At 40.5% G+C, this 25,172-nt stretch overlaps 2 protein-coding genes across 8 annotated transcripts in view; one reads left to right on the top strand and one right to left on the bottom strand.

Moving 5' to 3' along the window:
- Positions 1 to 8,791, top strand: part of MCC (MCC regulator of Wnt signaling pathway) — a 320,734-nt gene extending 311,943 nt beyond the window's left edge. For all 5 annotated transcript variants that reach the window (XM_084833886.1, XM_084833884.1, XM_084833883.1 and 2 more), the window contains one exon: positions 140 to 8,791. In XM_084833886.1, the coding sequence (XP_084690012.1) occupies positions 140 to 320 (181 nt within the window). In that variant the 3' untranslated portion in view covers positions 321 to 8,791. The remainder of the gene's footprint in view (positions 1 to 139) is intronic.
- Positions 710 to 25,172, bottom strand: part of DCP2 (decapping mRNA 2) — a 36,977-nt gene continuing 12,514 nt past the window's right edge. For all 3 annotated transcript variants that reach the window (XM_084833888.1, XM_084833889.1, XM_084833890.1), the window contains 8 exons: positions 24,972 to 25,070; positions 22,854 to 23,006; positions 21,572 to 21,684; positions 21,237 to 21,347; positions 19,281 to 19,413; positions 18,028 to 18,129; positions 14,495 to 14,546; positions 710 to 12,873 (listed from right to left, as the gene is read on the bottom strand). In XM_084833888.1, the coding sequence (XP_084690014.1) occupies positions 12,716 to 12,873; positions 14,495 to 14,546; positions 18,028 to 18,129; positions 19,281 to 19,413; positions 21,237 to 21,347; positions 21,572 to 21,684; positions 22,854 to 23,006; positions 24,972 to 25,070 (921 nt within the window). In that variant the 3' untranslated portion in view covers positions 710 to 12,715. The remainder of the gene's footprint in view (positions 12,874 to 14,494; positions 14,547 to 18,027; positions 18,130 to 19,280; positions 19,414 to 21,236; positions 21,348 to 21,571; positions 21,685 to 22,853; positions 23,007 to 24,971; positions 25,071 to 25,172) is intronic.

Below are 25,172 nucleotides of genomic sequence, written 5' to 3'. Positions count from 1 at the left end.
AAGTAGGAGTGGAAGGGATGGGGGTGGGTACCTTCCAAAATTTAACAGAGTAATCTATACCAGAGATATGGCCAGTAAAGTTTGAGGTTCTCACATAAACACCCTTGAATGACTTTCTGTTACTATTTGTTTCCCACAGTAACCTTGTGGCTGCCTATGAGAAAGCAAAGAAGAAGCATCAAAACAAGCTAAAGAAACTGGAATCCCAAATGATGGCTATGGTTGAGAGACACGAGACTCAAGTGAGAATGCTCAAACAAAGAATTGCTTTGCTGGAAGAAGAGAATTCACGACCCCACACCAATGAAACATCACTTTAAGCAGCAAAGATTTTTCTTTTTTCTAAAGAATCCATGTGCCATTGCAAAATAGGACTCCTTGAAAGACTCGTTTAGGTGGTGAACTCAGAAGGGAGATCTGAGACGATGGGCAAAGTCGGAGGTCAGTGCTTCAAAGAGATGTTGTGGGTTTGACAATATGCAGCCATGAGCAGGAGCCACACACACAAAAGGAGATGTATGGATGGCTGTGCATAATCAGACAGTGCCTGATGGTAAATGTATATGTTTATCAAGGTTCCATGTAATTATTTTATTCACACTGTTACAGATGTTCCTTTTTTCTTCCATATTCGTATGGGTAAGAACACCCTTCTATTCTTGTCCATCAGACACTCTCTTCTGAGTCCATTGTATTTTTGAGGGAATGCTTAAACACCACTGCACGGGTAGCCGTCTTTGGGATGGTAGCATTTCTTCACTCCGCCCCCTTTCTGCCATTCATCCTGTTTCTCTACAATGAAAATGCACACGAATGTCCCCTGTGGATAGCCAGTCATTTATTGTAGCCAGCCTCTGGCTACAGACCAAGCCAAGCATTAGCACACTCCTGCAAGCGGTATCAAGGGAAGCGTGGTTAACTCGTGACCAGCCAGATGGGCGAGTAATAAATTTAATAAATTAATAAATAAAAAAAACTCTTTGCCTCTCCAGATGGCTGGAGCCTGCAGACAACTAGCACAGCATGCAGGCACAGTTAGCGCTACCAAGAAGAGGAATACAAAGATGCTTTATAACAAGAGTTTTTGAATGTACTGACTCAACACCTGACACCCACAATCTGTTTGGTTTGGTTTCCTTTCTAGTCCAAATGTCCTGGTAGGATCAGCACAGGCGGATGAAGAATTGTATCTCAAAACCAGCTAGAGGAGCACCAACCTACATCAAAATTGGTGCGTCTTCTAGAGTATACTTCAACCCTTCTTGTTTGATACCACTGCTGCTGGGAAAGCAACCATATGGAAGCACCGTAAAGTTATGCTGTTGTATCTGGTTTGGTTGTGAAGGGTACATGTGGGCAAGGTTTTCATAGATCTGACTAGGTCCTTCTGTATAGTGTCAAAGTAATCAAGTTCCACTCGGCTTATGCCTTTTTGTCTGAAAACAGCCTGGGTGATCAGGAATGTGCCTGATGTGTAGATGTGCTTCCTAAAAAGCTGTTGTGTGAACAGTCACTTGCAAAGAGGCTGTTACGGTGCTAGTTTTGTTCACTCAGCCTTGTAAAACCATCATGTCAGTGGAAATGAAGGAGGCCAGCATACGACGTATTTGCCTGAGTTTTTAAAAGTTTAATAGAGGGTAGAATATCTCTATTAAAGATAGCGAGTTCTTTATTTTATCTTCTAGGCATAAATGGAGCAATAATTCTTTTGTGGCATGTCAACAGAAGTGGACTGAAGGATAAATCTTAATCTCTAGAATCAAAGGAGAGAAATGTCTGTCATGGCACTTGAAACTCTGTTGTGCCTTGCTCTTAGATCTTTTTTCTTACACTGTGATTCTCAGAATGCTTGCAATAACATCAACAGTCCTAACAGAATCTCCTTCTAATGTCTTCTAGTGTTCTTCAGTTTATTTTCACTGTTGCTGCTCTGGGGTGCTGTTCAGTGAAATTGAGATTTTGGACTTTTGTTGCTGTGCCTCTTTCTCTGATGTTGCAGCAGCTAATCGTGTTTTCAGACTAAGGGAAAAAATGTCAGTTATCTCTAGGGGGCATGTAGTTTTTGTTTTGACCCGTCAATATCTTTAAACTTAACTCAAGTTCCTCACAATAGTAATGCTTTAAGTTTAGCTTTTAAAGAGATGCATGCATTTTGAAGTAAATGATGCGTGTTTAATTCTCATTTGGACCTGATTTGTCATCTTTCCTTCTGCTTATTTTCGAACATCGCATAGCTATCCTTGTGGCAAAATTTACCAGTATAAGTGAATAACATGCTTCCATTAGTTACCTTCTGCCCATCATATAAGCAAATTGCTTAAGTATTTCTTAAGGAAAACTCTACTATATGGACAATATACATGGGGAAATGTTAATTTTCTCTAAATGTAAGAATGCCTTACTAGAGTAAGATTTGGAGGGGTGGGATGGAACAGTGATGGGGGTTCACATATTGTGCTCCTTTTGTCATCACTACACAGGTGGTGGTCTAACGTGAATGGTTTAGTCATTTCCATTTTAACATTCATAATTGTATTACTTACTCTGGATTTATTATGACTGTATTTTGTCATTTTACTTAGGCTACTTTGATTCAGTGGCCTGTCATTCTGTTCCTTACATGGCAGTTTACTTTTTGTTAGAAATCATTAATTTAAACCAATTTCAGAGGGCCCAGGGGCCAGTTTCCAATGCCCTCAACCCACCAAGGGCTGCACATATTGCTGCTGAATTGCCACCAAAATTCAGCAGTGGCAAAAAAGCTGCCTTTTCACTTTTTTTGCTGCTGCCACTACACCAGTGATATATGCTGGCAATTCAGTGGCAGTGACTTTGAGGAGCACAAAGAAGTCCAGGGGGCTGCATGAGATGTCCACCCCTAATTTAAACAAAGACTAATTTCTTTATTTGCTGTAACTCCATTAGAAGGAAGCAGTCATGGTGTCTTTGTTTTCCTTCGGGGTCTCACCAATTATACATCTTCGAAATTCTACCGGTGACTATATTGTACATCCCATAGAGCTTATTTATAGTTCTCATCAGAAAAGCTTTTACTGCTATCCTGTCTGGCTCCTTCTACACAGAACCCTAATTTATATTTTAAGTCAAACATTGGGGTCAGTTGGCATGATATCTGTATTGTGTCAAAATGAGATTATTACTACCTCTTGGATATGCTGTAGCATCTCTTCACTTCCTTCATCAGAAATTATGATCCGATTCTCATTCAGGCAGAAAAGGGAAGGCAGCAAATGTGCTGTTGGTTGCGTGGCTGCACAGAATCCGTTATGCCTTTCCGTCCCAGTCTTGGCAAAACCATTACACACATTGAGTGCTCTATATGTGGCTTCCTTCTGGTCCAGGAGGCCTTGGTTCTTCAACTTCAATGACCTGCTGCCCCATCCTTTACCCAGAGCCAGCATAGCTATAATTGCATACTTGAAGGTCGACCGGTGGCACCTCCTAAACAAAGGCTATTTGGTTGACGTGGTGCATATCATCTTCATCTTGTCAATCTTCCACTGATAAATCTATACATTTATGTGGAAGATGGTGCAAGAGGACCTTTTCAACTTTTCAGTTCTAGATATTCTGGCCTTCCTCCAGGGTCTGAGAATACTTTAAAAATATGAACCTAGTCCTTGGATTATGCCCAGTGAGTTCCAGAAGGGTTTTTTTTTTCCTATCCCATAATCTGCACACAAAGTTATTTCTGTGGGGTACCTCTTTTTAATCTGCCCACCAACCAGTTTTCCTGTCTTTCTCAAAATGTCTTAAAGAATTCCTCCTACCCTTCAAGTCTCAGATCCATCCTGATTAGCAAACCCAGTCTGTGTATAAGGTTGGCTAGCTGAGCACCATTGGCTCCTAAAAGATTATTTGTAGTGCTTCCACCTTCAGCTTCATCAGGTATTGCGAGAATGTGGGTATTCCTCTGCAGTCCTCCAGCAGATGTTAGTATGCTGTCTTGTTTCCTGTATGGGCACGCAGGCAGTGCTTTGGGATGTTTCTTTGCTACCTGCTTGTTGACACCATTGGTATGTCCTCGGCAAATGTTTTTAGGGATGTCCCTTGACATGTATTACAGAATACCGAAGGCTCCCTTCCTGTTTCTTTCAGGTTTTTTCCTATGCTTTTGGGTTTTTTCAGTTACTTATCTTTTTCAGTTTACTTATGCTTTATCTACACTTTTTCTTCCTACAGTAGATGTCAGTATTTACTGGCTCTACCACTGCTACAGGAGTTAACCCATACTGCCTGCTAAGCAGAAGGGAAATTCATAAAACCAACTCCCATTTTGTCCTTTCAACTCTTAGGCAACACTTTTATCCCCGAGTATTTACTGTCCATAAATTATGTTGGTTTACTGCACTAAAGTGTTGCCTGACTTTGGTTTTGAATATTAAATGCCCAACGCTTGAGCAGTTCATTGGGTGAGATACCTGCCTATTAACTGGATTTCTTCTGGATTTCTAGTGCAAATATAACATTCCCATATAAGGCAGTTTGGTGTGTGTACATACATATCCTTAGGCAAAATTATTGAATTATTTTGCTCTCCAGAAGTGACGTGGGCTTCAGCGAAAGCATTGTGACAGCACTATAGCTGCCCCAGAAATTATTTCCGTGCAGTTGAAGCTTTGTGTAGCTTTGAAAATATTTAAGGTCCAGTGGATTTCTTTGCAGCACATACCTGCCCTAATACAGCTTCCTTGGGTAATAGTGCTGCCGCTCCACCCCATCCAACTACACTGTGTACAAACAGAATTTAAACATTCTTGTTGCTGTATTCAGTTTGCCCATGTAGAGTTTGCTGCAGCAGTAGCTTCCAAACACCCATGTAAGAACTTTAATAAGACTGCTAAAAAAAAGTTTGCTCTGCCTGTAGGTATCATTTTGCAGGTGAATCAGCATTTCTGTAAACATGAAATCATGGGGAAGAGAGAACGACTTGCCCTGATCTAGAGTAATGCATGACAAGACACAGGCTTCCCGGCATGCATTTTTATTGGGTTGATTGCATGTATGCAAATAAGTGCTGTGCAAAGTTTCTGTTTGCAGGAATAGTATAGCCATGTTCAGACAGCCACCAGTCTTCACTGCCAGTGCAACTCACTTGGTTGGGGCAAGGTGAGGAGAGAATACCCTGACTTCAGCCCTCTCCCCCAGCCTGTATACAAGTGATTGGCAGGAGGATGCAGAGCCATTATCTCTAACTCCTAGTACAATACTGAAAGAATGCGAATTTAAAGCAGTTGGGTGGAACAGTAACTTCTTAGAAGTCCTCAAATAACTCCTTGGAGTATGTTAAAGATAACATTAACCAGCTGATCTCCACAGGCACTAGAGCAGGGTGGTCCATTAATCCTACATTTTTGTATGTGGCTGTGCGTGACTCACCCTTCAGTCAAGGATGCTTACATCAACAGTTATTTCACCTTAGGAAAAAACATCAGATTCAACTAAAGAAAAAGGGACTTGGGTATATCTACCACCAGTCTAGAATTTAGTGTGTTTAGTTTGACAGAATAAGACTTAGTATGTCATTGACCTTCAACAGGTTATATAACTCAAGAGTAAATACCAAAAATAATTCAGTTATGCAGCTATTTTAAAAAACCATGGGTTGGATCCCAACGCAGCCTTCTGCGAACAGAAAAGCTCCTTCTCCCCATGGAAGGCATTTGATCCAGTGGAGGATCCTACCTGGCAGAAGGCGGAGGCAATTTTCACCAATCGCCTCCTCCCCCTGCAGTCCTCCCACACTGTCCCAGAGGGTGCAAGAATCTATAGAAGAAATAAGCAAAAGTTGCCTTGCCCCATTTCCACCAGCACAAGCTTTCCCTAAGCAGAACTCCATTTAAGGGATGTTCCCATACAGAACACAATCTGGATCCAATGTCACCTCTGTGCTCAAGAAGTCAGGCTGTGACCTGCCAGATGTGCACACTATAATAGCTTGAGTTAATATTGCCATTTGTCACAACTTCTAAAACAATCCATTCCATTGTGATAAATGGATTACTTAATTTTAATGACAGATCTAGTCAATTCAGTCATTTAGTCTAAATGTGACATGTTTAAGTTGTATTATTAGAGCAGGTTTCTAGAATTTGATGAGTTTGTTATATGTTGCATGGAACATGTTCTAAAACTGTTACTTTTCCAGTTAAAGTATAAACACCAGCTTGAATGTATTGTTATTTACAAAGCACATATTAATTTTGCATTAAATGTCTGTATTGTTCTACTGCTTATACTGGCATTTTTTCTTTGAAAACTACAATTTTCACAGATATTTCCAATTGCTTTAGTTCCTTAGCTGCTGTAAAATAGCTATTTTGTGTTTTATTTGATATAGAATTGTACAAACTGCATTTATTTATACAGAGGCATTTATAATACTTTTACAAATGTTCTTATATTCTGAATAAATTTCTAATGCTAAAATGTCGCTAAGCTTTCAGTCTTATGGGCCAGCTTTATATTTCGTCCTCTGTCAAAGGTTACAAGGCAGTCTCAGCTTCTAGGGCAGGAAAATGCTTTCCAAGATGATGCTATTACGTACACAACATTGTGTGAACATTTTGAGGCACTACCCATTAAGGGACTTCCAATATGTTTACATGAAGTACACTTAAAAAGCAACAGTTTTAATGTCAAATGATAGATGGATTGTACACATACTCAGTACATTTCTTACATGACAGAAGTTAACTCATCAAAATCCTTGTGTCCTAGTTCTCACATTCAGTGGATTCCAAATGCAATTCCAAAATTTTTGACCAGTGGCAGCTACAGTTCTGAAAAATGCTTCTTTCTAGCCCTGTTCCAGCCAGGATTTCCAACTGATGTAGCAGGGTGGGCACACTGGCTCCACCTCCAACGTCCACACACATGCTAGCCCCACTCTCCATCTACTAAGCAGGAAGGTGTGAAGAGGACTTATACGCATATTTGGCTGAATGTGCATAGAAGCCTCTCTCTGGCCAGGAACCCAGATAAATCAAGGTTCGCAACTGCAGGGAAGCTTCTAAGTATGTTCTACGCCTTAAGACCTTCATAGTAAAAATTGGGGCGGGGGGAGACTTGCAGCCCCATAGTCCCCTACATATGTTGGAATTCCCACTTCAAACAGATACTGCTGATGTTGAAGGCAATGCTAGTTGCAACATTTTATGCAATAGTATGTCAGTTATGGGCCCAGCAGTACTTAGATTCTGCCATTCAGAAAAATGATCACATTTCAAGTTATTACAGTTATCCACAAGTCCAACACTTAAATTGTAACAGTAAGAATTTCTTTATAAAATACAAATGCAGTATTAATGAAAACAAACTTCTGAATAAACATACAAAAACGAGCACATTAGAGTACTTTAGTATCTAATGGTGTATTTCAGAAATCGATCTTAAACCATTTTAAAAATGAGTAAGCTGTACCAACTTTTCTATCCTATAAGAAAGCAAAAAATACATATTTGAGAACTAGTGAACTGCTTCCCATCTCCTTTTGAGACCAAACTCTCTTGTGCTCACAAACTAGGCACAGGAAATTCCACTTCATAATCTGAAGACTGACAATGCTAATATGTCTTGCACCTCCCCTCAAAACTTACCCAGGATTTCTCTGGATTTAAAGCTCAGCTGCTTACCACATCTAATTAGAACATTGTGAAATATTACAAATTGTCAAATTGGGATCTCATTACCTGCTATGAACGCACCCTGGGTAATACTTTTGACCATCTCCCCTATCAAAAGCAAACCCTTGTAACAGTCATGTTACCCCACACTGTTTAGAAAGCACATTTTAAATACCTTAAATATATTTAGGCTAGAGACAATTGACACTGTTTGCTGATAAGTTCCACACTAAAGAATAAACTTAATTCAGGCCAAGAACAAACCTATGTGATTATCAGTTACTATGAAAGGTAACACATACATTGATCCTTTCTATAAAATATTTGCAGTTGTAGAAATGTATTTCTATTGCAAAATTCACTCCTTTCTTGATTTGATCCACACTATTTAAATTTTACTTTTTATAACTTTTGTCCATTCAACCGATTTCATAATAGGAAAAACTCTTGAATTTTCAAACCACAATACAATGTAAAAGCTTTAATGCACAATTACTAAACTGTGTATGTCTGGTTTTTTTTTTAACTTATTGGAAATCATTTTAATAGTATCTCAAAAAACCCTCTTCATGTCAAAATAAGAACCCACACATAGACTGTTTCTAAAAGTACAGTTCTTATACTTTATTCCAGAGAGTTTTGTTATTTAAACCACAGTGGTCAGATTCCAAAGAGCTACTTTTAGCCTTACTAAGGGCTTGTAGGGGCCTGGCACAATTTTCATTTGTTTCTTGAATCAGTAGACATCCCACATTTTCAAGCCCCAAGACACTCCTTTTCAAAAGCAGTTGTTTGCTGTGTAGCATACGATGGTGCTACTTAAGAAAAAAAGTCCAAAGCTTCCTTATGTACAACATATAATTAGTTGTGTGGTTCTCTGGATCCTAGCCATTGTCTGGTGCAAAAGATTAAGTTGTGTTGATTTTAAAATTGGCTGAACATTTCAAAACCCATCAAGAAACTGGCCTTTTCATGATCCTGAAGACATTAATAAAGGACTTCCTCATATCTTTTTCACTGCTGCTTTGATTCAGATAGCCTACTTAGAAAAACAGTAAAATGCAATTGAAATAGTAGGCATACATGACATATATCTATCGGTGCTTACAGCAGAAAGTAGCATTTTTAAGCCTATTTATCTTTCCCTTTTTGAAAAAGATAGCTACGCATATTTAACGAGCATACCTAGATTTCAGTAATAGGTGGCTTTCCTATAAGGATGCCTTCACAGTGCACAGTGAATTAGCGTCACATATAAGCGTTCTACTATAAGGGAGCATGAGCAGAACATTTGAATTGGACACTTAAATAAGTACAAAAATGCCTGTGCCAAACAGGCTTGAGCTGCATAGGGACTGATGTAAAATCTTCATGCCCAACTAGGAAAAACTCACAAGCTCTTGGAACTGGAATTGAGAGTAGCCTCTGCCATGACACTGCTCCCAGACAGAAGAAATGCAAATGGTCTATTTCAAATGGAGCAGAAATTGAAAGGGACAGGAAGAGAGGCACTTGCACTACCTATCCTCACTACATCAAACACCAGGTCCGAAGCTGCTTTAAGGACCTATTCATGAACCTATTTGACACTTCTGAATCTGTGGTGATAACCAAGCCCTGTGTATATGTTAGCAGCTGTACACAAGCTGCTTGATATAGGCTGAGGGCCACCATGCATGTGTATTAGCTATGTGAATTGGATCCAAGTTCAAACTGAAAGGAATTGATGCAACAGTTGTATAGCAGTATTAATTATTACAATTCTGCAGCACAAACTGCTAACATTATAAACAAATGTCCTAGCCTAACAGCTGCCTCTGATCCCTGGAAAAGGTAAAGAGCAGCTAAACCATAGAACTGTACTCCTGTCTCCTCCAGTCTGCTTTCTCAAAAGCTCAGGTACTTAATACAAAAGCTTTCAATAGCATGCAAACTTAGTGGAGACCAGAGACATCAAGAGCCTCAGAAGAATCTCTAACAGAGTAGCCATATGTACACACAGATCAAAGCTTCGCTAGGCAAAACACACACACACACACACACACACACACACCATCGTCCCAGAAGGACAATATGCAGTCCCAAGAATCCCACTTAAAGCCTTTTGTTAACTTTTTGTTAAAAGTTCTTTGACTTTTTTGTAGCAGAAATAATTTGCTCGCAAAGGATCAGATGAGCAACACTCACAACTCAATTGGGTGCAGCAGATGTGGGGTCGCCCTGCCTCCCTCTAAAAGCACAGGAGATCAGCACCCAATATTCAAGCAGTAATATTCCCATGAAGATGATCTTAAATCAATTCACAGATCATTTATTCCCATCCTTTAAAATGCCCACATGAGAGAAACAAACATCCATTAGTCAGCAAGTTGCCTTTTCTTCATTGTTTTACAGAAATCTATGTAAACCATATGCCTGCACTTTGGAATACATGAGTATAAAATGATTCATTTAAATACTTTGCAAGCAAAAAAAAAACCCATTAAACCAAGAAAGTAAACAACCTGAAATGTTCACAGTGCAGGGCACCCACAAACCATAAAGCAGTTCATTTCCAACCACTTTAAGACATGATCACAATAAAATTAAGCAACACAACTTTATGAAATATGGTACCTTCTAAAAGTGACAATTATTGCATATTTACTATATTTGCAACCCATTTTAAGGCTAGCTTAATAAACCCAGGCTAGTCTTTTATAGGCTCTGGGAATTTCTCGCTGAAGAAGCCAGACATTGTCTCTGCTGAAGAAGTTATTCTTTGCAAAATGGGAGTTACACCTTGAATATCCAGAAGTTAGGGCAGAATTTGCACACTCTCTAACACAAAGTTATTTCACTTTTGAGAATTCATCTCACATTGCTAGTACAGCTATTTAAGTATTCATGGCAGGTAAGGAATCCATTTCGTATTTAAGGTTCACGTAACTGTGCCAGTGTTCCCCTTATTCATCAATGTCATATCAATAAAGAAGCAGCATAAAACAGTAACATTCCTGGGAAATCAAGCTACATATTGGAAGAAGATTGGCACAAGCAGCCTGAAAATCCAATTTGCAATGAATGAGAAGTTAAAACGTTAGGCACTTTTATTCTTTAAAAAAAAAGTCAAGCCGCACTAAATACTGACCAAAGTTTTATCCCCCAGATGCAGGATGAATAGGGAAAAGTGACATCTCTACCCATCACTAGCCCTTCAGCTATCTTAATCTTAACAAAACAGCAAATCCAATTAGCATACTGTTTTGAATAAGTTCTGGATGCGGTGGGCAGGTGATTTCTTTCCCAACCATGAAAAGGAGAGACACAATATAATAAGTACACATAAACTTCAGCGTGCAATCCCTTGGTGAGGGAAAGCAATACACTGCAAGGATTTTGCAAGAGCATGCATCACCACTATGTAAAAATATAAAACGTTTACTCTGTTCTTCAACTTAATCTTCAAACACCCCTAAGATTTTAGAAATCTGAAATATTCGATACATGCTGTCAATTCAAACAGCAAAGGTAAAGACAGCACTGAGCTAGATGGTGAAATTCATCAGCAGCTCTACAGACAAGTTACATTCACATATTCAGACATAGCTTCGGTACAGCTATGGAGTAGCACTTTAAATTTAGTTTCCTTGCATTCCTTGCTATTTTTCTCCTGTTAAATGGCTAAAGCCTCATGCATTTTCGCAGCTACTGCTTTGACACCAAACTCATTGTTAAATCAGATACATGAGCCAAAATATAACGGTAGAATACTGTAAGAAAATTGTACAATTATAAAACCTAATTAAGTGTGCAATCCTAACCCCCTAATGCTGCTTGATAGGCTTACGATACGGCAGAGGTGCTCCTCCGCTGGCGGAAGAGCTCTGCTGCTGTAGAGGCCTCCGCTGCAGCCACTGGTGCTGTTCCTGCCAGCAGTAGCTGGCATAAAGTCCTCAAATGGGCCATTCCATGGTCAGAGCAGGGAGGAGGCAACTTTGGATCCAAAGCCACTCTGTTTCCCTAATCCAGGTCTGTCAGCAATGCCAGCCTGGAACTGGAGTAGCCAATTCCTCCTGCTGCCGGGGGGGGGTTAAAAATGATCCGCCAGGATGAAAAGCCTAGCAAAACCACACACACATGCACCAAGCTGGCAGGACTTGGGAGGTGGTGGCTTCCCAGCACCACTTAGGATTGCTCTGTAAGTTGTTACATGCCATGTGCTGACATGCTTTGAGTTCTCCCTTTGCAATACCTTAAAAGGCGAGTTTTCTTCCTGTACACTAAAATTATCTCCCCAAATCGACATTTTTCCATGTTGCACCTTCAAAGTAGTTGCAATTCTTCCAGTTGAAAATTGTTTGATTAGACATTTCAAATGGGGAGAAACAGCAAAATTAGCGCAAGGAAACCAAATTGGCCGTGTCTGCATACCACTGCCATATCTCACTGGAGCTGAAAAAAAACAATTATTAGGCAGAATTCAGCATTTCATGACATTAATACAGTTTTCAAACATGCCTGTATAAAAAAGGGTTCCAATACAGTGCAAAGGAGAGAACAAAGGAAAGAAACTGGTTTCAAAAGCCAGAAGACTAAGATTCTGAATTCGCAAAGCAGAAGCTTGCCTTTTGGCATACATAGTCATAAAAAGGCATAACTATATCTGGAATACAGAACCTCAGAAGTTTCATGTGGGTTGCCACCCTACTATCAGAAACAAAATAATTATTGTACATCAGAGCAAATCTAAATGTGTAAGAAGTTAGTACATCACTAAGGCTAAAACATTTCTCTGAAACCTAAACATACAGCAAAACAAACAAATGAAAAAAATGCCCTGTAATGCATAGGTAGGAACTAGCAAATGAAACACTGGAAAGCCTTTTTGCAGGTAAAAAACTATAGTGCATTTAAAGTGCAACACTGTATGGTGCCACTCCCATATTGCAATGAGAACAAAACCTTCCAGCCCATCACTAGGTCCCTGCATTGCTTTAAAACCTGAGAAAGGGTAAAGGCTGGATTTAAGAAACCCGCTCAACTGCTCTAGGCCAAGTCTCAGGTAGACTTGTGCAAATGAACACACATCAGAGATCAAAACTTTTCATTATAGCATCATGGTCAAATTTGAAGCTCAGAAAAGCTTGTGAGGAGAAAGTGAATTTGCAATGGCAGTTGCATGACACCGATTGTCCGTGATCTAGGAGGTGGTCTTCATTAACACAACATACGTCACAAGCTGCTTCTACGTTAAAAAGATAAACAAATCTTTAGCAATGGCAGTAAACAGTCAAAGATAATCTACTATTCAGATTAAAAGGACAATACATGAAAGAACTCCAAATAATGCTTCATCTTACTTGGCTGCTTAGCAGTTAAAACTGATAGTCAAATGGGTTTGTACGACAGGTAGCAGTGCCTACTTGTTTTTTCTTCTATGGATCGAGTTCTCTAAGAATCTGGCAGGCTCTCATCTACTTGACAACACTCAACTAGAAAAGCCTGCTCAGGTAGCCATAGAATCAAACACCCTTGCCAGGCAGCACTGGTATCGCAGATCTATGACCACCTATACAAAAGGTCTATCATACTTGTATGGTTCAGGTTTGGCAACTATCTCAATACACAAGCATTTGTAGAACACTCTGGTTAAATTAAATGACCATTCCATCTTGCAGAAGTCTGAGCAGACAAGTCTGAGGTAGGATGTGAACGTAAGTCCAGGTTCAACATGCAACTCCCTGAACCATAATGGTTCACATACATTTACCACCCTGACAGAAGATGGTGCCATGGTGAGGGGGTTTAGTCCAACACTTTTGGAAAACCCCAGTTGGAGGAAGGCTGCCTGAGACAGTGTAGCTCTGGAAGAGAAGTCTTCAGCACAGTCCTTCTGCCTGTTCTTCCCTATGCCCCTATGCCCCTTAAATCCTATTCAAAGGAAATAGAATTCAGCCTAGCAGAAAAATTCCACAAGCGGCTAGAATTCTGCTTCAGGACAAACCATGGAAATCAAGCAGATATGGTAATGTGCAAAATGCACACCAGTGGCAGATACAGAGCTGAGAGGTTTTGAGGAACACTGCAACCAACTAATAACTACTATAAAGACTTGCAGTCCAGCACTATGCATGTTTCCTCAGCATTATTCCCCACGGAGTTCAGTCACCTTATTCTCTATTAGGAGTCCACAAAGCACCCATTGACAGAATTCACACAATCGCTGGTGTCATTATGAATACTCAAGCCATGGCGGGCGGTCACCATGTATTGTAATGCATGAACCCAGGCAAGGTGGCTTGTTGCCAAGGGTAACAAGCCACCCGGAACCCATAGGCTGCAGTAGGGTTCTCCAGTGGCTTGTTAACCATGGCAACAAGCCATCCTCCCTGGGTTTGCACGTCATGAGGAGCTGCCGTGGCTTGAATATTCACAATGGTGGTCAGCACACACCATGATTATTTAAGCCACAGTGGGTTCTTGCCATCACCCAACCCAGCCCATTGCTTTAGAAACAGAGCTAGCAGCTACATAATTTTTTAATAATTTTTTTACTCTAAGGCAAGCACAGAGATCCAAATACAGACCCTAGTGTGGAGGGTAGGGGGCTTTAATCCTTTCCCGTTGCTGCAGTTCCAATCTGGATTGAGGGCCCTCACCTGCAATATATTGCCAAATACTGAACCATTTCCTTTAATGAATCAGTATTTGGCAATATAAATTGCAGGCAGTGGGTCAATATGGATTAGGACAGCAACTGAGGCAGGTCATTTGTTTGCTGCCCAATATGCAAGTAACAATATACGCTGAAAAATAATCAGAAATTATAGTATATGAAAATGAAGTAATAATATGAATATACTTGCCTGTTTCAAAATTATCTTGAAGTCTTCTTGGATGTAACTTCTTTTCACATTTCTAATTAAGAGGATAACTGTGTTACAAATCTCTCACTAACCTCCCACATCCTCAGTCTCCATAGCCGCATCTTCAAGGCTAGAGATGTAAAAATTCTGGAAACGTTGAAGCCATGGGGGAAAAAATGGGGTTTTGGGGGAGGAAACTGAAATTTGAGGGGAAATGGAAAAATATGCAACACTTTTTTTTTAGTGCTGTTTACAGATCTAAAGTCACATTGTTGTTTTAGCACAGCCTTCCCCAACCTGGAACACTCCAGATGTTTTGGAGGTATAGTCCAAAATATCTGGAAGGCACCACCAGGTTGGGGAGGGCTACTTTAGGAACATAAATATATTATGTATAACTTGGTGTGCTCATAAAATGATAAAAATTTAAAACATTTCAAAGTAAACTCAGTAAATTTGTAATTATTGTCTGAATAAACTATACTTTTAAATTTATCATGCCAAACATGCTAATTTTATGAGCAAAGCAAGTATATGTAATATATTTTACGTTCCTATTTTGTGTCTGACCAAAGGGAAATTCAACAAGTAGACTCTGAAACATCTGCATAATCCTAGAAGCCAGAAAAAGCAGGAAGAACGGAAGCATGGGAAGACTGGTATATAGCATCTGTTCCTGTTTTTAAGGAAGTTTAGGAAATTCCTAAATTTGTTTCTCTTTAGGGAAAATGTGGTCTGAAGGAAAAGCTATTTATGTAGCCAGGAAAGACTCTCTCACCTGTTCGAAATGGTAAGGAATCATATTTAATTTAAGAACCTTTAAGCAATCTCAACCTATTATTTGAGGAGTGACATTTTATTCTCATTTGTAAATAATTTTGGTTAATAAACATCTTATTTTTTGTTCATTTTGAATGGTTGTCTTTAGTGGTGGTGTCAATCCCATGCCTGTGCCATAGGAACCAGGCTACTGAACTTCATCTAGGGAGAAAGGATTTGTTGTAATGGCAGCAGTTAAAGATTTTATACCTGAGGCAGCATTCCCTAGCAGTGAGGTCTAAATGGAAACTTTATTAAAAACTGTGGCAGTGAGTTCCATACCTCAAAGTTAATTTTTTTAAGAGAAAAATTGGTGGGATAATCCACACAGTGTTCTGTTGCATCTGGTGGCAGTTGTGGGATAACCTACAGTGTTTCTGTCACATGCAGGTTTTAGATTAGAACTACATCTACAGCATCTCACTAGAACAAGCCCAGAAATACAGAGCTCTATAGAACAAAACCCACTGTCAAGAATGTACATTTTTTTCCATATTATGATATGGGGACTCTATTCACATGTTGAGAAACTGAGCATGACCTGAAGCATCCCTAAATGTCTATCAGCAAAAGATACATTGGATCAATAATTTTAATAAGGAATGGAAGAAATAACTATGCTGGAAAGTTTACAAAAGGATTAAAAAATTTCCCCATGGTTTCATTATTTCCAGAAATTTTACATCTCTAGTCTTTATATAAAAAATTTACTACATAGTTTTTAGAAATCATTTAGAGGGAATAAAGGCTGGGTAGCAATTATGTAAACACCTTGTCTTTTTATTCATCATTCTAAAAGAAAATATTTCATAATCCAACACTGTACAATGTTTCAGAATAAAAACAAAAGCAGCCCTTGGAAAAATGGGGGAAAGCATTTCTCACCCCCAATTTTCCCATTTTTTCTCCAGGCCTTTATACCTTTATTCAAGGCACCATCAAATCTCCCTCCAACAGAGCCCCCACAGACTCCTGCCGACTCCCCCTCATTCTTGCCACTTCACTTCCACCGTCAGGGCCCCATCTCTCACACAAGCTTAGAGTTGGATGGACCAGTCCATTTCTAGTCCACATCAGTTTTGCATGTGTTCACTCATAAATCCATTCCATTCCCACTTTAATCTGAGCTTTTTAAACAATCCACATGAATTGTTTAAATACATATTTTTCCAAGGGATTTTCTCACAAAATATGCATTTCTAAACATTATCTTTCAAAGTATGCCTTTCTAAACGTATTTTGTCCTAAGACACATTTTATATGTATTTTAGTACAGTTTTTTAAGCTGAGAGCTGAATTAGCTGAGAGCTGAATTGCAATATTAGAAGAAGTGCAAAATCTGAAGGATAACTGCATTCTGATCTGCCGATCAGTCTGGGAGGTACAGATCCAGGGAAATGTGGACTGAACAAATCTCTTGAGTATCCCTACACAAGTTAGTCTGCTCTTCCTTACTCACCCAGCTGATCCATGATACCCTTTGTTAAGGATCCCCATCTATCCCCAGACATTTTACTCTGGGGCCCCACAAACTGCACTGGGCTACCACCTTCAGGTTAGCTGCTGCTTTCACTTCTCCCATAACTCCAACAGCTTTACACAGTCCCTTCCCCCATCCACTTGCTCCCAGAAGCCACTCTAGTTGTCCTTTCCCCCTCTCAGCCAGCCCACGATTCCTTTGGATCTCTCTACTTTGGGACTTCATAAATCACTGCCTGGTTTAGGCTCTAGTAAGTTCTCCCATGTGGTTGGGAGAGGCCATGGTAAAACTGTGTTGAACATTTTCCTTAACCCTCATAAACAACTTGAAAAACACAGAGTTCCTGGGCCACAACTGGCATAAAGACTATGTACCAAGAGATGGGGGAGGGGCAGGGATCGGACGTCTCTACTAGGAAGACTTAAAAAAAACTGACTTAAGGTTGCAACACCTTAAAAGCTGCAAAGAATTTCTTTTGCAGGCCAGACTGAATTTTGCAGGGCAGAATCACCACAACCTTGGGTCACTTCACCATGTAGAGAATTCTGCAAATGTTCATACAATACAAAAACTGTCCTGTAGCAACTCGTGCCACCACTCTACCCCAACTACATCACTTCCATTCTTAGCTAACCCAGACACAATCCCTTCCCAAACAAACTAGGCTATCCACCCTTACCTTTATTTTTGAGCATCAGCCAACAAAAATTCAAACACAGAGCAACTGCTAAACAGCCATCACAAGATATTCTCCTCAGCCACATCTGGATATACCAAGAGCAAGTTAGGGAAGCACACTCCTCTTTCCTATCGAGCTCAGCCAAAACCTGGGACAGGCATCTCAAGAGCAGCAGCAAGTGCCCCGAAGCGAACAGCCAGCATCCAGCCCAAAAGTTTTATTTGCCCATAACCTAAGCTGAGTACAGACTGAAGTTATAAATCACAAGCCAGCTTTGCAGCCAAACTGGTGAAAACAAATTTCCTAGTGTCTGGGCAGTAAGAGGACGCCCCTGATCTGTACTTCCAATTTTCACTGTAATGTTTTTGATGCAAGAAGTATTCTACAGCACTTCTCAGCATTCAAGGTGCTTTTGCACTCGTGTCCCACTGGTGGTTTCCTGGTCAACAGCTGGTTGGCCACTGTGTGAACAGAATTTTGGACTAGATAGACCCTTGGTCTGATCCAGCATAACTCTTATGTTCTTACAATTCTTATTTAAGCGTGTACACTTACCAAAGTTTGGTTCTGTTTAGCCGGCTGACTATGGACTCCATTTGTTCTTTTCTTTTGATTAGGAGTGTCTTGGTATTGCTTTCTGCCATTGCCACGTGTATTCTGAGCAAACCACAACACAAAGAAAAGGGAATGGAAGTTAAAGATTCAGAGCTGTATCTAGGAACACATCGAATTACAATCAGTTTATAATATTGTAATTTTTGTGAACTGCCCAGAGTGCTTTGGCTACTGGGCAGTATAGAATACTCACTGCCCTATAATGATTGATTGATTGACTGATTACATTTCTATACTGTACAATAGCCGAAGCTGTCTGGGTAGTTCAAATACTTAAAACCACAACATAAAAACAATATAAAATATAAAAACATTAAAGCTACAGTATAAAAGTACAACCAGCATAAAACCTAGGAGCAATACAGAAATTTAAAATTCAGTAACAAATTTAAAACAGCAAACCTAAAAGGCTAGAGCATTAAAATGCTAAAACTCCTGGGAAAATAAAAAGGTATAAAAAGAAAATTAAAAAAATTCTAAAAAAAACCTGGTGCCAGAAAGAGTACAACATAGGCGCCAGGCAGACCTCTTTAGGCAGCTTATTCCACAACCAGAGCGCCACAGCAGAAAAGGCCCTCTTCCTGGTAGCCACCCACCTTTGGCAGGGGCCCCCAGAGAAGGACCCCTGAAGATGATCTTATGGTCCGTACATGTACATATGGGAGGAGATAATCCTTCAGGTAACCTGGCCCCAAGCCATTTAGGGCTTTGAATATTAATACCAACGTTTAGAATCAGGCCTGGACATGGACTGGCAGCTGGTGCAGCTGGAAAAGTACTGGCCTAATATGATCACGTTGGCCAGTCCCCATCAACAATCTCGCTGCCCTATTTTGGATCAGCTGAAGTTTCCGGGCCATTTTCAAAGGTAGTCCCACATATAACGCATTGCAGTAATCCAAATAAGAGGTTGTCAGAGCATGGATAACTGTAGCTAGGCTAACTCTGTTCAGATAAGGGCATAAATGAAATGAAATAAATGAAATGAAATGAAATGAAGTAATGATTCTGAAGATGAGCAAAGTACATTTGTGTTCTCAGTGGTTCACAAATTAATGCATCAAGCCTATTAAAAACCTTTTCTTCCACTTAAAAGCTACGAATTTAAAAAGTTCAAGAAGTTAAAAATGTTTATACAGGAACCCAAGTTTCACAGAATTTGAGCTAGAATTAAAAAATTAAACAAAACTCACCTTTAGTTTTAAAGTTTCAGACATCTCAAAGTGATTGTTATATGGCTTCTGTTGCTGTAATTGCCTATGCTTTGTCCACTGGTCTCCTGAAGGACCATCTGTTAACACCTGCTGGCTATAATGGAGTTTGGATCTAATCCATTAAAAAAAGGATATTGTTTAGAACAGCTCAACAGAAGATCATCATCACACCACAAGGTACAACACAGAGACCCTATTCAGAAACAACAGTGATGTCCAGTGGCAAATCATGGGTCAATTAACCCACAAATTGCAGGGACATGTGCCATGCCCAAGCTGCTTCCTGTTTCCATAACAACTCTTGAATGGCATATTCGACGGCTGTTTCCGTGACATATGAACAGGCGCATCTGGGGTTGTTCGTGGGTTAAACAACCTCAAGTTAACCCATGGAATGTTCTTGCGTTATCTTGCGGTTGTTTAGCCCACAAACAACCCCAGATGCTCCTGTGAGGACATCATGGAAACAACCCTTGAATGCCGCATGGAAACAAGAAGAGATTCAGTCATGGTGCCCAAATCCATGGGTTAATTAACACATGATTTGCCACCAGACGCCACCGTTACATCCAAGAGTGGTCAAAAAAAACCTAACCACTCTGCATGCCAGTACTATAGTGCCACAAAGCCATATGGAATACAGCGAGGGAGTGGGCGAAGGGGGCAGGAATCAAACAACCCACAGTTTGCTTGATCGTCTGGCAGCCAAATCATGGGTTAACTCTGGGTAAGGAAACAACCTATGGGTTAATTAAACCATGGGTTGTCGTTACATGTGAACTACATCTATGGTCTGGTTCACATGTAATGACAACCCAGAGTATGGCTTGAGTATGGGTTGTCGTTGAATCGTGGGCTGTCGTTACATGGAACCCTGCACTATGGTTTAAGTATGGGTTGTTAATCACAGACAGCCCAGGAAGAGAACCCATGGTGTTATTGTTGGGTTGTGAATTCTGGTTTGTACATGGTTAACAACCCATAGTTAAACCATAGTGCAGGGTTCGCATGTAACAACAACCCATGATGCAACAATAACCCGTACTCAATCCATACTCTGAGTTGTCATTATGTACAAACCAGGTAATTGTGGTGTTAATGCTGATACAAAATTACTTCCACTGATGGCTTCCCAGGCAACCTATGGATATACTGGAAGCAATCTTAATTTAAGATTTAAAGGCTGCAATCATATGGCCTTGCCTCCCCACTTCTCTCTCTGCTCTTATAGTCCAAGACATCCTTCCTTGCAGCCTTTGCTTGTCCTGCTTCTTCACCCTCAGCTGTCCCAAGGTCTCCTGCTCTTTGAAACAACTCCGCTCTTTCTCCCCTCTTGCCAATAGTGCCTGGAACTACCTCCCATAATACCACTATCCAACCCCATCCCTTGGTTCCTCAAAGCTTTTCCAGGAAGCCTTTGGAACAATACCCAACACCGTATGGTAACTAAACTAAAAAATGTGTAATTAAAATAACTATATTCTTTACCCTATTTACCCCCCTTTCACTCCCCTGCATCAGTTGTTTCCCTGTGTCTGTTTATAGATTTAAATTCCTTTAGCATCGGGACCAGTCAACATGTTTTTTGTAAAACATATACATAGATGGCACTATATTATTATTATTTTTGATGCAGCTGATTATGATGATGCACACTTTCCTAGGAATAAGCCCCATGGAGTAGTCTTTACAACTCAAAGTCTGTACCTCTAACTACTGAGTCTGCACTAGTCTACTTTTGTGTAAAATAATAATTTCCCCCACCGTGGACTATTACAGTTTCTGTCCCTAAGGGTCAAGACAATGTCCTGTTTCCAGATACCAGACCAAAGTAAGGTTTTGCATAGCTAAAACTACTGATTTCATTCACACAAAAATGCTCTGCCATTAATATGAAGCCAACTGGCAGATGTCAAAACTGGACTGGTTTGTTACCTTGTTTTTTCTGAGTTGGGTTTCGGTGGGGTGCTACTGCTAGTGGATGAGAATCCATTGTCACTGTCTGAGGAATCTCCATACCGTCGAGAAAGCCAGTCTCTCAGCGGTCTGTGAAAAAGGAAATATGAAGTAAGCAACATCCAGTTTCATGGAGATGGAGAACCCCCAGAGCCCATCATCTCTGACCACTGGCCATGCTACCTATGGCTGATGGGAGCTGGAATCCAACAACATCTGGAGGGCCACAGGTTTCCACCCACTCCCCGCAAAAGAAAAACTCAATGTAGAAATGAAATATAAAGGATTATTTTTTTCTCTCATCCTGAACACACCTGATGAAGGGAATGGCCATAAAAAACTTGTTAGGCGCCAAACCTAGTTTGGACTTCGGGGTCATGTCATTTCTATGGCACGGTAATTTGTCAATCGAGAACCATTCAATGTTCTGAAAAACAGAAAAGCTTTATTAATACTTCACAAAGATATTTAATGGGAATAATAATCTACAATAACTTTGCAAGTAGTCAGGAAGCAGAGCAGGTGCCATCAGCAGAAAGTCACTTTGTTTAATGTAATTCTTTATTTTGCACACCCATCTACATTTGGAAACATCAGGATTGCAAAAAAAGGGGGGATGAGAAAAAAGAAAAGGCCCACTACAAAAACTCTATATGGAAAGTACTGTTAATTTATTCCTAGACACTTAAGACTGCAGTTCATCCCTAATATGCATGCTCCCTTGTCTCTCCCCTACGTTCGCCACCTATTGTTTGAAAGTCTGTAGGCTGTACGTGGAAATAAGTTTATTTTTCCCTCTTTTAGTGTGTAAGGCTTTATGAAAGTATGGCTAACAGGCAATTAAAGATTTACAGAGCAATCCTAACCCACCACCAAAGGCCAGCTGAGGGATTACGATGGAAGAGAATCGTCCCTCCATGGTGGGAGAGGAGCCTCACCAGCAAGACAGCATGCCCACTGTAGAGGGCCCCAACACACCCACAGAAAGCTTAGTGGACATAGGCATTCCCACTGGCGGTAAGGCCTAAGTGGGGCGTGTTGGGGGGAAGATTGGAAGTGGCCTTGGATCCAAAGCCCCCTTGTTCACCGACAGGTACCTGGATTAGACCTCTTAACTACTCTCCAGCCTGAAGCTGACATAGTTTATTTCTCTCCCATTTATTTCAATGGGAGGGAAAATGTCAAGGAAAAAAGCACTGGGAAAAGGACTGGCAAAAACCCACCCCTCCTGCCCTGGCCACTGTGAACCAGCAGGACTCTGGATGCGGTGAGGACTCTGCCACATATCTCTCTCCACCACCCCTGCCCAGGTCCTTAGGATTGTTCTGCCAAAGGATAGAGCAGGACAGAAAAGGAGTATCTCTCATAAGAAAAAATGCTGTTACAGATGGAATGTTTCCAGGTGAACCTAATGAGCAGGCAATACTTATCATGCAAGTGCTCTACCTAGCAGAAGTACATTACTCTTGAGAAGAAAAGTACTGTTATAACTCTTCATAACATTTGGCCACTGGTTTCATATTGTCGTGTCATTAATTTCTGAATACTTGAGAATTCAATCAGACCTTACAAAAAATTGAAAAATGGATTATTTACCCGAATCTCTCTCCTTGTTTTAGGATTAAATTTTGTGTCCTTTGGAATTCCTGGAATTATGTACAAGCGGGCCAACTGATCATTGATTCGTAGTTCAATATAGTCATCTTTATTGATATAATCTTTTATATCAAAACCAGTTTCTTCAAATACCTGAAAATATACAGACTGAAGTAAAAAAAATTGGCATGCATATTTTAGGTGCTATGTAACCAACTGCTTCATCTTATAGCTCAAAGAAATTACAAATTTGTCCAATAGATTTTACTTAGAAATCCAGAGGATTGATTTCTGCATTATGTGACTGAAGCTCTTCACTACAGCTTGAAAAAAGTAAAGATGAAGGCCTATGAAAACAGCAGATCTACACCTCAGAACTACACAAAAATATTCAAGTACCTCTACAACAAGCTCTAAGAAATACTTTTTCCCCTTGGGATCCAGGGATGCTGGGTTGGGTTAAATTTTGGAGTTAAATTTTGTCCCACCTCTGCTGCATACCAAAGAGCAGCATTCACTGACTGGATTTGCAAGACATGCCAGCCAACGATGGTTCATGTTCCGGAGAAACCCATGATGAGTTAAGAGTGTGAGCTGTTTCCCCCCCACACACACACCCTATGGTGGGTTGTTTCCCCAAAGAACTGACCCTGAGAACCCACAGGCTGCTGTAGGGGTTGTTTTACCTATGGTGGGTTAGCGTGTTGTCTGGCACAGCAGCGTGAGTTGCGGCAATCACCTACACAGCCACTCAGAGTGGCCAAAAACGCTGCTGCCAACTCTGCTCTTCTCAAGCAATCTCTGTTCCCAAGATCTGCCTAGCAACAGACTGTGCCTGCCGCCAGCACTCCAACCCTTTCGCCACACGACTCCTCCCTCCCCTCCCCTTCGGTGATACACTCTGCAAAGTTGCTTTCACTTGGACCTGTGTCTAATCAGAGGAGCTACCTTGAGCAAACTTGTTTTCCTGCCACATTCAGCTGTGTCTCCAACTCCAAAGCAGTTCTCCCCCCACCCCGCACAGTTCCCAAATATTTTCATGTGTGGATAAATCCTGACTTTTCCCATGAAAATGCAAAGTCACACATTTATCCAGTGGTGCATGTGGTGACTCCCTATAATGGGAACCTGTATATTAAATTTCATCCAATTCCTGCAAACTTTCAAAGAGTTGGAGCCCCCTCCATCCTGCTTCTTTGTGCAATGCCCAGTATTAAGCAAGCCATATAAGCCACTTTGTGCACCAACAAAAAGTTTCTTTTTATTCTGTCTTGTTGATTTGTTGCTGGTGAGGGGGGAGCCAGCAAAGGCTTGGAATTCAGGACGGCGGGTAAGGAATAGGTACTGGGGAGGAGGGGGTAGGAGCAGGAACGGAAGGGATGCAAACAGTTGTTTCACGTGTGGATAAATCCTCCACTTTCCACAAAAAAGGAAAGTTGCGCATTTATCTAGTAGTGCATGTAGTGTCTCCCCATAAGAGGAACCTGCATATTAAATTTCATCTCATTTCTGCAAACTTTCAAGGAGTTAGAGGCCCCACAGCCTGGCAAAGTCTTGGAAATCTAACTTGGAAATCAGGGTGGCGAGGGGGGAGGAGCGGGAGGGAAGGTCTTGGAAAATGGGGTGACGCGGGGGTGGGGCAGCGGTTAAGGATCAACACCGGGTCGAGAACGGATGAGTTTGAAAGCCACTGCTATACATTATCCACACTTGCCAAAAAGATTAATTTAGCTAATTTACTGTATATAATTTGTTATTCAACTTTAAGTTCAGCAGAAAAACTGTAACGGTTACACTGACAAGACAGAAAAATCTCAGCAAGAACTATGGTGTCTATGAATTGTAAATGTTTTCCAGCCCTGTCTATTAGTACCAAGAATTGTTAGCCATTTGGGGGATTATTGAACTCCTTTTGGCAGTGCAGTACTGAAACCCTAGAAAACAATATCCATGTCTGTAAACAAGAACAACAACCTAATCCAAGGCACCAAAACTTGTACAATCTGGAAAAACAATACTGTACATGCACTTGGTGCAAAACTTTTGTTCATTTCAAAGACTATACATGAAAACATTTCAGAGCCATCATTTCAAATGTCATAAAAACAACGCAATCACCTCTCTAGCAGCACAGTCATGTGGAGCCTCTTCTTTATTCACTTTTCCTTTTGGAAATCCCCAGCCAGACTTTGCTAAATAGCCTTGGACCAGCAGCACCTGTAAAATTTAGAGATATCATTTAGAGATATCATTAAGCACCTATGAAGAAGCACTTATGAAGAATTAAGAACTTAAGAAGAATTAAGAACTTAAAACACT

This window comes from Heloderma suspectum, chromosome 2 (assembly GCF_057233095.1).
Source record: "Heloderma suspectum isolate Gila_16-S chromosome 2, 16-S_ref, whole genome shotgun sequence".
In the NCBI taxonomy this organism is placed as follows: Eukaryota; Metazoa; Chordata; class Lepidosauria; order Squamata; family Helodermatidae; genus Heloderma; species Heloderma suspectum.
This window is presented reverse-complemented; position numbering and strand designations above follow the sequence as displayed.